At 34.1% G+C, this 16,951-nt stretch overlaps 1 protein-coding gene and 2 non-coding genes across 7 annotated transcripts; all 3 read left to right on the top strand.

Annotated features, from left to right (window-relative positions):
* Positions 1–189: 189 nt before the first annotated feature.
* LOC111050997 (ATP-dependent RNA helicase p62) lies at positions 190–16,404 on the top strand. 5 transcript variants are annotated; one of them, XR_005571281.1, is made up of 14 exons: positions 220–274; positions 432–498; positions 1,990–2,268; positions 4,018–4,140; positions 4,507–4,618; positions 5,824–6,192; positions 7,933–8,105; positions 8,705–8,815; positions 9,314–9,375; positions 10,942–11,001; positions 12,172–12,533; positions 13,521–13,760; positions 14,568–14,679; positions 15,458–16,274. XR_005571281.1 is itself a non-coding variant. In XM_039427952.1 (13 exons), coding segments are annotated over exons 2-12 (1,629 nt in total). In that variant the 5' UTR covers positions 190–274; positions 432–496; the 3' UTR covers positions 14,666–14,679; positions 15,458–16,404. The 5 variants fall into 5 exon arrangements, 3 of the variants coding, with proteins under 3 accessions (XP_039283886.1, XP_039283887.1, XP_039283885.1); XR_005571280.1 differs by having other exon boundaries at positions 246–326; XM_039427952.1 differs by lacking the exon at positions 12,172–12,533 and having other exon boundaries at positions 190–274; positions 15,458–16,404.
* Positions 4,252–4,320, top strand: LOC120351730. Its single transcript, XR_005571504.1, has one exon. It is a non-coding gene; the product is annotated as a small nucleolar RNA SNORD61 (small nucleolar RNA).
* LOC120351729 lies at positions 10,588–10,655 on the top strand. The gene has a single exon (XR_005571503.1). It is a non-coding gene; the product is annotated as a small nucleolar RNA SNORD61 (small nucleolar RNA).
* Positions 16,405–16,951: the final 547 nt, after the last annotated feature.

Genomic DNA, 16,951 nt, shown 5'->3' with positions numbered 1-16,951 from the left:
TAGATCCTGAAAATAGGGTTTGAATGCTTTCTGTTTATTATGTATACTTACAACATCGGAAAGTCATTTAAAAAATAGATTTGCTCTTTTCAAGTAATTTTTTCAGAAGTTATGCATTTTTTCGTGATATTTTCTCAGATCTCAAATATATTTCTCAATAAAATCTCGCAAAATATTTTTTAGGATCATGAGTTGATCACGTGGTAGGAGACCAGATATAGATGTCTATATCCGGCTGGCTCAGTCTCTTTCACATCCACCGTATTGACAACTGGTAAGTTCCTAGTCCGACCACATTTTTATTTCATCATTTTTCATAATGTTCAGTAAGTAAATCTCTTCTAAGCCTTTTTCTAACTTTAATATTGTGTTTTCCTTCTTGAAAGGCTTTGATTTTGTCCTTTAGTTTAATTTTCTGTGTTATTTTGCAGGTACAGTATCAAAGTTGTCTGCTACCCGTTTCTGTTTGTCAACTCTACGATCAATACCTTGCACAATGTAAGTTTTCAATTATTGTGTTGATTTATTAATTCAATTTAAATCTAATTCTTGTTATTTTAAGTAGGCCTATTTGAGGTCAAGGAAATTGTGTTATTAGTAGGCCATTCAATTTCCTTGTAAGTATGCTAATTGCAATTGCTCAGGGTATTCGTTCTAGAACATTCCACCGTAATAATTTTGTATAATTTTAGACGAGTAACTCCAAACCTGACTCATAACAAGCTATTACTTAAATTTTTAATCACATTGAGTTGCCTATTGAAACATTCAAGAGTTTAGTTTTGTTTCTTGACTTGGTAATCAAAGAAATTTGCAACATGTCGAGATTCGCCAAAATGGCGTCACTCTTTCGATCAATACATTAGCCCATTGCTAGATTGCTTACTAATTCCTGTGTTGTAAAAATACTTGAATATCAAAGCTAAATAATCTCAAATTATATTTATTTTTTGTTCATTTAGCCTACCTTAAGGCTGTTTCTCAACACAATTCAACCATGATATTAACTTTTACAATTTGCAATTTTTATCAAGGTCATGGCTTGTATGGTAAAGGCTAGTTTATAATTAGCTAGCCTATTGAGGTAGCGGCTTATAATAACAGAGTAGACTATTTTATTCCCAGTATTTTGTTTTGTTTAAGTTAGAATTTTTTTTTCTTGCTATTTAATTTTATGTAGGCCCTACAAAAGTACGAAAAGTAAATTATCAAGTCAGTCTTGTCTGCCATTAGACCAAGCAAGTAGGCCTAGCTCTCTTTTTTCGCCCTATTTACAAATCGTTGTAGTAGAGTAGAAATGTAATAAACTATAAAAATATGACTTTAATTAAAAAATTGTATTAACAAATCTTGGTTAATTTTCTTGTCGATTAATATTTTTGATTTGAAATATAGTTGCTTATGTATGTATTATTTGTGCATTCATCTTTTAATTTGTAAAGTTATTTTTGATGGTTGTCATGCGAGCAAATTAGATCACTGATTTTTTGCTTCCATACATTATTTGTATGAATAAATATAGCGGTGAAAAGAGACTGTATTCCTATCATTTCCACTGGCTAACGTGAATCTCATTATATACATACAGTACTAGGCTGTTCTAGTCAGTCAGTTGAAATTGCAACTTAAATAATCAATTTCTTTTTGCTAAAATAATTATTGTGTTCAACTGAAACAATCGCATCCCTAAGTCATTTTATTTTGTTATATTCTTTAACAGTTAGACTACTGCTACCGATCAAACTGTCTTCCCTTTCTGATTTTCTAGAGACTGGAGAATATAAATTACTTCTTTTATGCATTATTCCTGTAAATGTTTATTCTGCATATTATTGCTTGTCATACAACATATTAAATTATTTATCCGTTCTATTACTTGAAAAAGCCTATGTATTAGTATCGCACTACCTTTCCTCCACTTCTTATTTTATTTTGACTGGATTAAGTAGTTGGTTGTAGTCAACTTTGTAATTGTTATGATTTGTTCAGGTCTTACAGAGGTAACGGAATGAACGGCCGTTCAACCAATGGCTATGGTGGAGGCGGCGGTGCCCGCAACGGCTATGGTGGAGGCGGTGGCGGAGGCGGCGCTCGTATGAGCAATGGCTACGGAGGAGGCGGTGGTTATGGTGGAGGCGGCAGGGGAGGTGGCTTTGGGGGCAAGTCAGGACAGCCGGGTGGAGCCCTTCGCAAACCCAACTGGAGCCAACTCGATCTGCCCGAATTCTCCAAAGACTTCTATGTGCCTCATCCTAATGTCGCCAGAAGGTAATGACTATTTCTTTCAAATGATCTAGTATTGGATTCATACACAGCTGTGAAAATACAATTTGCATAATCTCCAATGGCATTATTCCCATTGAGGCCGGTCGACCGAGTATGAATAATCTCATTAGAACTTGGCAATTACATTTTAACTGTTCACTGTGACTTGTGTGAGAATCCAGCTATAAACCACATTCTGAAGGTAGTAGAAGGCTTAAACCACGTAGCCATTAGCCACGTATTCAGAAGGCTCAAACCACAGAAGGCAGTTCGGATATTGTCTTCTAGTGGTCATCTGGAGCACTGTAGGCCACTCTACGCCAGACTCGGGATTCTCACAGTTTTTAGCCAGTTTATCTTTGCTTCCCTGGTTGGTATTAGGAATACCAATCTGACAGTGAATTTGAGGGGGTTGCAGAGTGCCTACTCACTTCGAAATGCTCTCGACGTCAATGTTCCTCGATGTAGGCTAAGTAAGGCTCAAAACTGTTATCCGAATATCGCTATTAAAATGTTGAATATGCTACCTACATCTGTGCGTCATTTGAGTGACAGTGAGTTTAAGAGGAGACTCAAGTCTTGGCTGCGTGCCAGACCATACTACTCCTTGAGTGAATTTTTTCAGGAGTCTATAGTTGACATTTAGCGGCCATCACCGTGTTTAGCCATCTATGCCATTATGTTTTATTTTTTGACGTGACAGTGTTGTCAAAAACTTTTGTGTGAAATTATATATTGACGTGATGACCTACCCAGCTTATCTGGTTGGTTAATGGTCCTACAAATGAAGATTGATTCACTTGACACATGAGCTAAAGCCCTTTTTTTCAAGAATGATCACAGTTTTGTTTGGCCTTATTCAATTTTGATCATATTTATAATAGTGCGGCATTTTTGGAGTGTAAATTGTTTAAGTCTATAGACTTTCTTGCTGTTTTACGTTCGATGGAAAATACTTCCAAAATATGAGTTTGGCTATATAATTCTAGGATCAACTTCCTTCTTATTACAGGTTACACTTTAATACATTGATCTTGATGATTCAGTTTTTGCTGATTCAAATGTTTTAGTCAGTTTTTTATAACTCAACATTTCTATTCAACTCATTCTCTATTATAACCAAAAGTTATCACCTTATTGCATTTTGTGAAATGTATAACAGTTCGTATTCTTTAATGAATTTTATTGATTCAGATTCATAGCGGTGAATTTATAAATTACAGACCCATGAATAATAAACTTCTTCAATCATCGAGTTGTCAGTAGAAAAACTTGAATATCTAAAACACTTGGACCCGGTTGCACTGAAGCCTTTTTGATTCTAATTATGATAAACTGCCAGGAAAACCAGAGAGGATTTTCTCTTATTAGTTCTTGTTGCTTGCATTTAATCAAGATTAAAATGCTTGCATTTAATCAAGATAAAAATGTAATAGGCTTTTATACAACCGGGGATTGATGTTGGAATGTAGAGTTGTTAAAAGTGTAACAACTTTCAACGCTTTCATTGTCGGTACAGCCTACCACAACTTTAAATTTTAAGTTTGAAAAAACACTTTCTGATCGGCCTTGGTCATTCTAAGATGAAATATCTACATGAATTCCTGTGATTGAGTATTGTCCTCTAAGAAGAACTGAGATGACCAGTGCTGAAACATTCTTTTATTGATTGCTTACAATTAGTAGATCTGCCAGATTAATAAATTGCTTTTTATTAGTTGAATATCGACCTAACTCAAATTGACTTTGCAGGCCTCTTACTGAAGTTGAGCAGTACAGGAATAGCAAGGAAATTACTGTCAAGGGACTCGTTCCAAACCCAATCCAATTCTTCGAAGAAGCTAGCTTCCCAGACTACGTCATGGATCAAGTCAAGTAAGTGTTTCTTCCACTTCGAATTTTGTTCTTTAATTTTACGTGTGTGTTTATCAAAAGACATCTTAATCTACCTAACTCATCTTCGATATGATTAAAATGAAATTTCCTTCCATGATGAAATAATTTCAATGATGTATTGTGATTCATTTATTTTGTCCTCTAAGAAGAACTGAGAAGGAATTCTATTCTTTAGAAATAGTTGTATCTTTTAGCACATCTTTCAGCACAACAGTGCTGAACGACTATTTTACTCATGAATAACTTTTCTTTTACTTATTTATTCATTTTGAATTTTACTGAAGTGATGAACTTTTCTCACTTGAACGTTATAGCTTTATTCATTGTGGCATTTCTGTTTTACAGGAAACAAGGTTTCGATTTCCCGACGCCAATTCAAGCTCAAGGCTGGCCGATTGCAATGAGTGGCAGAAACATGGTGGGAATTGCTCAGACCGGTTCTGGCAAAACTTTAGCTGTGAGTATTATTCATTCTCTTTTTTATAATGGAAAGCTTGTATAATGTACACTGTATTTTAACTAATATTCCTTGGCTGATATTCAAAATTCAACTACAAGTTTTTCCACTTCTGGCATAGATCATCATTTTTGTGAAATGTGATATCCTGACTTAACAAAAATTTATATAAACAAAAATGTAGGCCATTATTATTCAGTAAATTTATCAGAAGTTTGAATTACCTCTTGTTTTAAATCGTCTTTGAGATAGAAACAACGTGAACTTGAAAACAATACCCAATTCTTTCACTGTTTCAGAGTAAGTTATTTTCATAGGTAGAATGATGAAACAACTTATTTGCTATAAATTTTTCACTCTACTATTGTTCTTTATTATAATTATTATTTTATTTATTTGCTGAAGGTAAATACACACATAAGCCCTAGACTTCTTTCTGCCTGGGTAATCGGAGGGTTGACGATTAGAGAGAAATATGAATTTACAATAAATGTTGAATAGAAAAAAGTATAATGAATAATTTATCGGAACATCATTAAACACTACTTGGAATAAGTAGTGAATTGATAATGAATGGATTATGTAATAAAGGAAACATCAAGAATCGCAACAATAACTTATTGTATATTAACTATTTATTTATAGTTTCTATGTGATTGGGATTCTATCAATCAGCTAACAGCCAAGTTTCTTTGTCAGAGACTACTATACAGAGTGAGTCATATGTATGGGAACCCTTCAATAAATTGGAGACTGTTGTAGGTATAATACTGTAACTTTCAGCATGAGTTATGGTCAAATACTCGTAACTTTTGAACCATATAACTGAATTTCAACCCCTTATAAAGAGGTGACTTAAGGGTTGTAACTCGAATATTTTAAATGTAAACACCCATTGTGTGGTAAATCATTTTAAAGGCATTTCATAAAACAAGAAAGATGACATCGATAAAATTGTTCCATGGTACTTTAATCAAAAAATGGCGACTGATTGATTTAAGAAATAAGGGGTTATAACTTGAATATTTGGAATGTAAACACCCATTGTGTGATACATAATTTTTTAATTTTGTTTTTTTTTCTGTTAATTATTTGATTTGAAGAATCGTCAAAACATTATTCTTACGAATGCACTTGTAGGAATAAATCTCAAAAATGCATAATTTGAGAATAAAGTAACAATGAATGTGTTATGTATGTTGTAGTACGTACTGCCAGCGACGGTGCACATCAACAACCAGCAGCCGCTGCAGCGCGGCGACGGGCCGATTGCACTGGTGCTGGCGCCGACGCGTGAACTGGCGCAACAGATCCAGCAGGTAGCTGAAGAGTTTGGCTCAGCCACCTATGTACGCAGCACCTGTCTGTTTGGCGGCGCACCCAAGGGACCGCAGGCGCGCGCACTCGAGCGTGGAGTCGAGATTGTCATCGCCACACCTGGACGCCTCATTGACTTCCTCGAGCGAGGCACCACCAACCTGCAGCGATGCACCTACCTCGTGCTCGACGAGGCCGACCGTATGCTCGACATGGGCTTCGAGCCCCAGATCAGGAAGATCATCGAACAAATTCGGGTAAGAACGCAACATTCACTATCAATCATACATCATATTTACTGTAATAGGATAGATAGGATATACTAGAGTATCGTATCACTACTCCAAAAATCGATTACTTATGTACTGTACATTATAATACAGAGTGTTCAACGAAATGTGTAACAGGTGTGTAACCTCATAGAATAAGGTTGCAGGTTTTCAAACTTGTGGTGCGGGGTGGTGATGGATGTATCCCTGTTTCAGGAAATTACGCAGCTTGGAAACAAAGCATTCACAGCATTCATGACAACTCATCTCTTGTAGTGTTGCAATGTTGTTTACAGAGCAACATTCACTGAAATACCCTATATTATACAGGATATGTCACACAAGGGGTAACAACCGAAACCCATAGATTCTACATTTGCATAACATAATGTCCAGTACAATTTTCGTATATCGACCTTAGTTTTCGAGATAAATCTATTGTTAAATATTTTGAAAAAAACGTCAATAACGAGAAAACTATCAGTCCAAATCTAATTCTAAGGATATGGTTAGAAAGAGGAAAAAAATTCCAATACGATTCGTATAATAATTTGTTACTTTGTACGTTTTTGAAATTTTTAAGAGCGTTCAAACTGATTGAAATTTGTCTTAGAACTCGATGAATATACTCTTTTCAACATTCAAAAACGTCAAACAAAGGAACAAATCACATTAATTTCTTTTGAAATTTCTTCCCCTTTACAACCATATCCTTCTAATTTGATTTTGAAAGATAGTTTTCTAGTTATTGGCATTTTTAAAAAAAATGTCGAAAAATCTACATTACTAAGGCGATGCCAATTTCATGTAGAATCTATGGTGTTCGGCTGTTATATCTTTCGTGGCACACACCCTGTATAATATACAGGGTCTTTCAGTGAATGGTTGCTTCATAAACAACATTGCAACTCTTATAGTTATCATGAATGCTGTGAATGCTTTGTTCTCAGGCGGCGTCATTTTCTAAAAGTGATGGATCCTATCCCACCCTGCACCATGGATTTGACAACCTGCAACCTTATTCTATGGAATTACTTGAAAGCAAGAATTCTCATGAAAAATCCACCCAGAACTAACTATTCCAGCACAAAAACAACGAGTTTATTATGAATGTGATAAAATATTCTGCAAAATTCCATAGAAAATTGGGATTTGCATAGATTGCAATGGAGGTCATTATTTTATCAGATGTTATATTGAAAAAATATTTTTTCTTCTATTGTACAGTTAATGACAATCTTATTTCATATTCATGACCATTGAATTGAAGAAATTATTTTTCTCAACGAATTTGTCATCTATTGACATCGTCTAGTTTCACTGAAACTTGAATTCGTCATAGTAATAATGACTAACTGAAGATGTAATTTTTATGTAAAAATTGTCAATGTTTGTTGTTTTTTTCGAATGGGAGGGTGGTCTTTCTTTTTATAACTTGAATGTTGAGACAAATTGAATGACGAAAGCCTCACATTATTTCGTCAATCAATTGGCCCAAGTTTGGAGTGATTCCTATACGTATAATGGGAATATCGTTCTTAGCACTTCTTAATGAACTTGCACACCTTCAATGATGAGATTACCATTATGATTTTCTATGATTCATCATGTTTTGTCCTCTAAGAAGAACTGAGAAGGCATTCATAAGGCATGCACATGTCGTTGCATTATTATTTTGACCAAAATCAAATATGTCATGTTTTCATGATTTTCTGTTTTCTCTTACAGCCCGACAGACAAGTTCTTATGTGGTCTGCCACATGGCCAAAAGAAGTGAAGAAATTGGCTGAGGATTTCCTCCGAGATTACGTACAAATCAACATTGGATCCCTGCAGCTTTCCGCCAATCACAATATTGTACAAGTAGTCGATGTTTGCCAAGAACACGAGAAAGAAAACAAGTAAGCCTAAACCTTCTATTCCTTTTTGTTTATTTTTCATGACAATTCGTATCTACATAACAAATTTATGATGAAAAGAATTAAATCGTTTTTCCTTTAGACAATACAAAGAAAGGGTTCAATTGAAAGTTACAGGAGGTATCCCTTCATAGGTACTAGTCTGAATTGAAGGAGATTTGATAACTATACATACAATAAAAAACCTATCTAAAAATTTGTGAGGGAAACATACTTATTATTCTCCATGATTACACTTTACATACGTACTGCACTTATTCGTATTCTATACTAACAAACGTAATAACTATAAACATTGATAATGTATTTAATACCAACCACTCAAGCAGTATCCTAGAATTCAACAAGCTGTACCACATTTATAATCTAGAATAACACAAACTGAGGAACAGTATTGATGTCAATGTACAAATCGCTTGATGAAAATGATAATTTAATGTTGAAAATAATATTGACGTCAGACCCAATCAATTATTGTTTTTGGTGAAACTAGAATGTATTACGGTTTGTGTTTGATTGAATAACTATCATATTAGTATCACATGATATATTATTGATAATATCAATGTTAATTTTTACAGATTGATTAGACTTTTGGAACAAATCTCTACACAACCTGAGAATAAGACAATGATTTTCGCTGAAACAAAAAAGAAAGTTGAGCTGATCGCGAAAGGAATAAGACGCTCTGGGTGAGTTACCATTTTATCTCTCGTTTAATTAAATACTTGTCATTAGACTAGCATGACAATGATCCTTTATCTCTTGCATTTTTGTGTGCATTTGCTAAAACTCTTCTATTCTAAATTTGCTGAGGGATCAACTGATGAAATTTTAATAAAGTTGAATCCTCGTTTAGATTTTTTTTATATTGCAATACTTTTTTACAATGATTGTAATTCTAATTGCACTGAACAAAGCACGTTGTATTAATTGCATTTGTGTCATTGCTTTCTCAATCGGTGCAAAAATAATGAATCTGCTTGTCGCCTCCTAATGAGTATTATGTCATATGGAGTGAATCAAGAAGATACAAATTTGCAATGCGAATTTGTTGGCAATGTAATACAAATAAGTAACTAAGCACTGAAGAACAAAGTAAACATTACTGAAACTTTATGTTACGTTTTAATATGCAAGATGAGTGCAATAAGTGCAATCAGTGACTGATAAAAATCATTGCTTTACAGATGGAATGCACTGTCAATTCATGGCGATAAGAGCCAGCAAGATCGTGACTATGTTCTAAGAGGTATGTTTCAACATTAAAACTATAATAATACTATTGTAACGATTTTAAAATATTTGATTCCTTATTAATATCTTATACAATTCTGAATTTTATATACAGGATGTTTACGAAGTCCCTATCAATTCTCTAGGACATTGTTCCTGGGTAAAAAACATATCTAAATGTCGTATTTAAATTGTCCGTAAGTCTTTAGTTACACAGCGGCCATATTGCTTTTTCACTTATTATTTTTCTCTAAATAATGGTTAAACATACGAAATTGAAACTGCTCAATCATTTATTACAAATAGACAAAGCTACAAAAAAATATGATATTTTTTTCAAATTCATAAAACAAAATGGCGGCCATTTAAAATTTGATTTCTTAAACTCAGAAAACGATGGTTCTTAATAACTCAGAAACCGATGATTTTACAAAAACTTTACAAGAATAACTTGTAAAGATTTAACTCTCGAACTTTAAAAATTAACTCTGTACCAGATTTTTTTTAATATTGGACCATTATCAACTGAGATATGGCAGATTCAGTGGTTGGTAACCCATCTTTAGAGGGTTATGTAACGTTATTTTACTGTTCGAAATAACCTAAAATTTCTTACTATTAACATGCAATGCAAATAGAGATTGTTGCATAATTGAGGCGACTCTAATAGCATGCCTTGGTTTGCACAGCAACAAACTTTCAGTGGTTACCTATCACCAAGGCTGCCTTATCTCAGTTAACATTGGTCCAATCTTAGAAAATCAGGTACTAATCGATAGGTAATTAAATTTACTAAAAACAGTTATTCTTGTGTTATATTTTGTAAATCCAAGGGTTTCTGAGTTATTTGAGAAACAAACTTTTAAATGGTCGCCATTTTGTTTTATGAATTTAAAAAGTTATCATAATTCTTTTGTAGTTTTGTCTGGTTGTTATTAATGATTGTGCAAAGTTCTAATTTCGTATGTTTAACCATTATTTAGAAAATAATAAGTGAAGAAAGCAATATGGCCGCTGTGTGAGTAACTGAAGACTTCCGGACAATTAAAATATGATATTTAGTTATATTTTGTACCCAGGAACAATGCCCTAGAGTGTTGGTAGGGAGTTCGTAAACAGCCTGTATAGTTGACTTTGATGTGTCACCTAAATTTTACCTGTGATGACTTTGTTTACTTTCACAATATATTTGATTGAATTCTTATGCAAATTGAAATTTCCAAAACCTTCTATGATGAAATCAATTCCATGAATTTTATTGATTTATATATTTGTCCTCTAAGAAGAACTGAGAAGGTCAGATTGTATAATCAGTTTTTGATTAATGTTGTTAGATTTTTTACTAGACATGTATTAAATTAATTAAATGTGTACAAATTCACAAATTTCAAATTAAAATAAACTAAGTTATTCTTGGGTCGTTGATCAATATTTAGAACAACACATGCAACCAATTGATGTGCTTTACTGATTTATGATTGTACCCTGACAAGATCGTAAGCCATCGATAGGCTGAAATTAGTATGATAATATTAGTGGAAGATTGGAGATGAGACATACTGAATTTGTTGTTGTGTTGCAGAATTCCGTACGGGCAGATCATCGATCCTGGTGGCAACAGACGTTGCCGCCCGTGGCCTTGGTAAGTACCGGTGACTATTGCTGTGTGCTGTGCGGGTGTGGGCTGGCATCACTGGACTGAGAGAGAGGCAGGCGGACAAGGGAAAGCTGCTTCTTGTCGCCGCATAAATTTGGGCATACATACGGGCATCTCAAAATCGACCTAAAGTAGTTTTTCAATTCTTCAACTTCTAAAAGTCTCAATTCTTTGAATTTAAAAGTCTTATTTGAATTTGGTCTTTTCATAGATCTAACGTTATATGATGGGTAGATCTGAAGTGATTCTCAACAGATAAGTTTTGAGAGCAGTAAGTAATTTTCTAAAAATCCCTTGAATGAGAAGCTTTTAGTCGAGAGAAGAGATTTTAAATTGGTAAAAGTTATTGTACAAAGTAAATGACTCGGTCGTGGGAAATTGTGGGGGGGGGGGTATTGTGCCCCAAGATATGTATGCTCAGTGTTTATGGACCTGAAGATGTTGCAGTTTTTTCTCTAGCAACAACAGTACATTGAACGTGCATCAGCCTTACTAATTGATGATGACGTGGCGAGGCTCGTTTACACAGTGCTAAACTTGAATTATTGTCGTCCGTCGGTGTTACTGTGCTGGTCACTAGTAATCTGGATAATATGAATCGTAGTCTAGTAAAACAGTGGTTGTCCTTGTAGCAACCCGTTTTCTAGCAAATCGGTTAGCGTATAATATAAAGCGTATATCAGTCCACCAAATACTAAGCTGCTCTGCATTATAAAACTATTTTTTTAGACAAGAATGGAGCAATCGATAGACTACTAAGAAACAAAAAGTTGATATTTTGGAAATATGTAATAATACAATGGATGGATATATGCCTTCATATTGAAATACAATATTTAGAAGTGAATAGTCCCTCCAGAGCTGAAGCTAAGCTTTTCTGGAAGGGCCTGTATCATTATTTTTATTCATTTATAATATTATTGTATTGAATATTCACTTCTGAATCTAATCAATGATTCCAGTAGCATTATTGATATTTTCTAGATTAACTACAGTAAATGAAATAATATGATTATTTTAATTGATTGCTCCACCGTGCACTGTGTAAATTTGATGACGTTGTGTTGTATCCTTCGGTGTATTGTTGTTGTGTGTATTTGCTTGCATTGCATTGGTGTCCACTGATCAGTCTGCCTTTCTTGTGTTATGTTTCAGAGGCACAGTATGAAGTGCCTCTGCTCGTTGCACGCTCTGTCTACCGTTTCGCTGGCCGCTGAAATGGAAAGAGCTAGGAGCGTGGAGCGAGATTTCTTGAAGACCTGGTGGATTATGATGATTGTGATTAAATTCTGATTGTGATGATGAATGGAGTAAAATAAGAAGAGAAAGATTTGGAGAAGGAGTAATGCAGGTCGAAATGAACATAACCGCACTTTGAATGCCACCCGCAGCGGCTCGCCGAGGCATCTGCCTTTATACTCTTGTTACACATTGCACCTGTTTCTCTGTCTCTCATCAAATTAGTGGACAAGAAAGAGAGAGAGAGAACTAGAGAACCCCCTATGAGGCATTCATGTGTAAGTATATGTTTTACCAACTATTTTGCTATTCTATGAAATAAAAAATGACAGTAAGCCACGTGGTGAGATTGGATCGGTCCGAGCCAGTAGGGAGGGGAGAGAGTCTCGTCTCGCTCTTGAATCAGATTGGCAAGTGATTGGGAAACGCAACTGCTTCACCTCTACCGGCCTTTCCTTGATCATCTCTTTGTACTTACTGTGCTCATCAATTTTCTGCTGAATCGGTAATGTAAAAGCTATTAAGTAATGCACTCAATAATGGAGTAATATTTATTTAGGGGTTACTTATCAGTAGCTGTATATACATACAATATTGATGAGGGCGTGAGTTGATAAGTTAAGGGTTGGAATACTTCTATGATTGCTGCTGAAGTAGAAGTTCAAGAATATTGTCTTGAATTGCAGTGGAATTATTTGTTAATATAGTGGTGTTGTCAAAACAACTTGAAAGTAAATATTGAAAATCAAGCAGTTTACTCGAACTGTGTAAATTAATTGACGGCATTGAAATATTATGATTGAAGTAGATTAATTTGGAAAGTCACCTAATAACCCCCATGGATCTAGATAATTCAGACATCAAAGTCATCATTTTGTTTCAAAAGAAAGTTATTGTGTTTAGGATATATTGTTAACTTATCGCTTTATATAATTGGTTTCACTCCACAAATTATGTTGTGTGTCGACTTATGTTTTCTGTTGTAAACTTGAAGTAGATGATGCACTAATCCAATTTTATTCGATTTCCTCTTCAATTATGCATTACAGAGTTTTCAAATTTCTTGAGAAGGATGATATTCCACAATGAATAACTTTATTGGTAGTTTAATAAATTAATTCCTCTTTGAGCACATATTTGTTTCATAAGAATAGCAAATGTTTAGGTTGGATATGCCTCATCGATCCCCCAACATGACTTAGCTTCCATAAGCAATTGCCGGTCATTGTGACTAACAGTTTGTTGTGTTGTTCATTGAAATGTAGACGTAGATGATGTGAAGTTTGTGATAAACTATGACTACCCGAACTCGTCTGAGGACTACATCCACCGGATCGGGCGAACTGGCCGTTCGGACCAGACAGGCACGGCCTACACGTTCTTCACGGCCAACAACGCCAAGCAGGCGCGCGACCTGGTGGGGGTGTTGCAGGAGGCCAAACAGGAGGTGCCCGCTGAACTGGTCGACCTCGCTCGTCGTGGAGGATCCATGGGTGGTGGACGAGGTATGCTAATCACACACTTTAACAATACACACATCATATTATGAATTATTGGAAAAAATAAGGGGAAGACCATTTTGAGCGTTTTTTCTGTTATTAGAACCTCTCCGGTTGGCTGATTGGTTTGGCAATTCAGTTCAATTTATTTGCCATATATACAAGATTTATACAATTACAAATTCACATAATAATTAGATAGCCTAAACCAAATCAAAGAGAAATATTGCTCTGAATAACTAAATAGAGTTAGAATAAATACAAGCTGAATAAATACAGAAAAAAACACAAACTTAGTAAGCATTTTATTAAATTTATAATAAAGTATCTCCTAGTAGTCACCCAAGCTTATTAGGGAAACGTCAAGTTGGTGATTGGCCCAACGTTGCCACATTTTGCATCATAGATTAATATTATCTATTCTGGCAATTCTATTCGAAAATACGGCATTGCACTTGAGAAGGATCTGAAAAATATTTGTTGATAAGTTGAATGTTTTTGTACCAAAATCCAAGTAAACAATCTGAATAAAATCCAAGAATAGGTCCGATAATATTCATTAGCATTTGAACTAATGCAAACTCATTTCTATCAATCTGCATAGTGAATATTTTTTTATGGTTTTCAATCACCAAATTGAAACCGATGAATCATGTGCATTATAATATCCTGTAGTATCTCGCCAAAGTAATTTTTATTATTTGATTCTTTCCACATATCACTCACAAATTATCTGGAAATGGATTTAAAGTTGATAAATGAATTCATAAGCGTTGTTTATGTGAAGACTGAACTGTTAATGTATTGTGACAGGTGGCAGATGGGGATACGGCGGTGGCCGAGGAGGCGGTGGACGCTTCAACAACGAGAACAGGTTCTCCGGCAAGCCAGCAATGCACAGGCGCTTCTAGAATCTCCACAAGAGGTTAGTCATGTTCTATCATCCAATTCAAAGTTAATAAATTTCATTTTCTAATGAAATTCTTCTTTTGCAGTCAATGCATTGTTGTTGTAGTGTGTCAAATCCATATCTCCATAGAAATTATGTGGAACTGACAAAATCGCTTTTATTCTTTTATTTCACCTCTATAATCTTTTTTGAAGTAATCGCACATCTATTCTGGAGGTAGTGCGCTTTCACAAGAAGCTATCAAAGCTATAGTTAATGAGTCATAGTATTCCAAATCAATGGAAGTTCAGTGACATTTCCTATCGCTTGCACAAAAGTAGTTGAATTCTAACAGTGATTAAATTATGATTAAATGCCACGAGAACCATTCAGAGAAGCGGCAGATGTGTTCAATGAACAGATGTCTACTTCATCACAGTTGAATATAATACAACTTGGCAACCGGACCTGGATAATTATTTCCTGGAAATCTAAGAGGAAAACTGTAGTTCTAACTTTGTTGTGCAATAAGTAACAAATATTGTGGAAAAGCTATCTGTGTACAGTATTTCAAATCATTCCAGTTTCTTACTCAAGCCACTAATTTTCGCCAATCAACATACCCATACACAACCCTACTCTCGTTTATTACTATAGATTATTATTTGTTTCTATAAGTTGATATATTTCTATTGCGAAATGAAAAATGTAAGCTGTAGTTTGCAAACACCTTGAAATTTTTACCAAAATTGTATTCCTTATTTTATAACTGTCCTCTTAATTGATAGATAACATGTGCCTTCTTGTTTTTCAGATTTCTAAACTATGAAATGTGATAACACCAGACCAAGCTCCACTAGTTCACTGTTATTTCTTCTTCAAGAAAACTCCTACGATCTCTGAACATTCTTCAATTTGTGATTAAGTGTTGAAAAACATTTCCTTGGTCAATGAAGCTTGAGAAAGTTTTACGTACTATGTACGTACCAGTAAATTCCTTTGCTACATGCATCAATTCTTTTAACCGTCTACTTACGATTCTAAGAAAATTTTGCATTATAACTTACATTGGAAACGTTTATTTTGAATTCATTTTATCTTTCAACCAAAATGGTTTGGAAAATTCTTACAGGAATTGATCGCATTTTTGTAGTTATATTTGTAATTTTCATTTATCAAAAGAGTAGTTGTCAGTTTCTTTTTTATGGTGTGTTTGAAGTTCAGTATTATTTTTGAGTTGAATTGAATCAAAGTAAAAAGCACTCACTAAGAAAGTTGTCAATACGGTGGAATTTAAAGCATTATGATATATAACATTTATTCCAAGTCAATTAAGCATTCCCGTTCTCAATTTAACTCGCTTTAAAATCGCTGAGTATACTTGTAACCACAGTAATTCAATTAATTTTTCAAATTCTATGCTTTATCTGGAATAAAGATTTCTAGATTCCATTGATAATTTGATAATTTAATGACGTATGGATATTATTGATAAATTTATTTTGCTTGATCACTGTATCAAACACGAACGGTTGGTTACAGCCTAAAAATTGAGACTGCATCAAATCTGTAGTTTCGTATAGCTGTGTGACCTTATGAGTTATAACAAATATATTTATATTTTGTTTTTATTTTCGTGTATGATTAATTTGTAGATTTTTCACTTCTAATATTATAAAAAATCAATGCCTGTTATTTATTCCTTTCACATTCTTTGGATTTGAATACGGGTTGAATAAAATATCTTTTTCTAGATGACAATAATGTGGTATTTACTGTTATATCGTCTCCTTTCATAGCAATCAATACCTTTGCTTCATGTTTTCATCTAGATTTCGATTTTTGAACTGTATTTTCTCATTGATGCTGACACTTGCTCGGCTTACAAGTTGAATTATGAATTTCAACACATCTTTGCGTAGTCATTTGCCGGTTTGAGCCATTTACGTTCGAGACAGCCAATTATTAATTGTATTGCTCCATGTTTTGCAAGCTGAACTAGCAAGCATATATTATGTATGTAACACACTGCATCTCTTTTGTTTATTTATTCATCTTCCAACGGTACAACACCAATTTTATAGAAAAATGAAATATAAAAACAGACAAGCCTGAAAAATATAAATAATATACAATATTAGAAAACTATATGTGGATAATGTAAACAAAAATTAAATACATAATAAAACACAGTTAACATTAGATATATATTGAAGTGAAAAGACCCATGAAAGTTTGACAAAGGAGGCATAAACAAGAAAGGAAACACTAAAATCGCATATTTATGCAGAGCTCTCTTCATAATATT

The sequence above is a fragment of the Nilaparvata lugens genome, chromosome 5, assembly GCF_014356525.2.
Source record: "Nilaparvata lugens isolate BPH chromosome 5, ASM1435652v1, whole genome shotgun sequence".
In the NCBI taxonomy this organism is placed as follows: Eukaryota; Metazoa; Arthropoda; class Insecta; order Hemiptera; family Delphacidae; genus Nilaparvata; species Nilaparvata lugens.
Note: the sequence above shows the minus strand (reverse complement) of the source record. Positions and strands in the feature narration are given on the sequence as shown.

Excerpts from the sequence above, each read along its gene's own strand:
- LOC111050997 (XM_039427951.1), top strand. Across the intron at positions 9,376-10,941 it reads TCGTGACTATGTTCTAAGAG|AATTCCGTACGGGCAGATCA; the intron begins GTATGTTTCAAC and ends GTTGTGTTGCAG. Across the intron at positions 13,761-14,567 it reads ATCCATGGGTGGTGGACGAG|GTGGCAGATGGGGATACGGC; the intron begins GTATGCTAATCA and ends GTATTGTGACAG.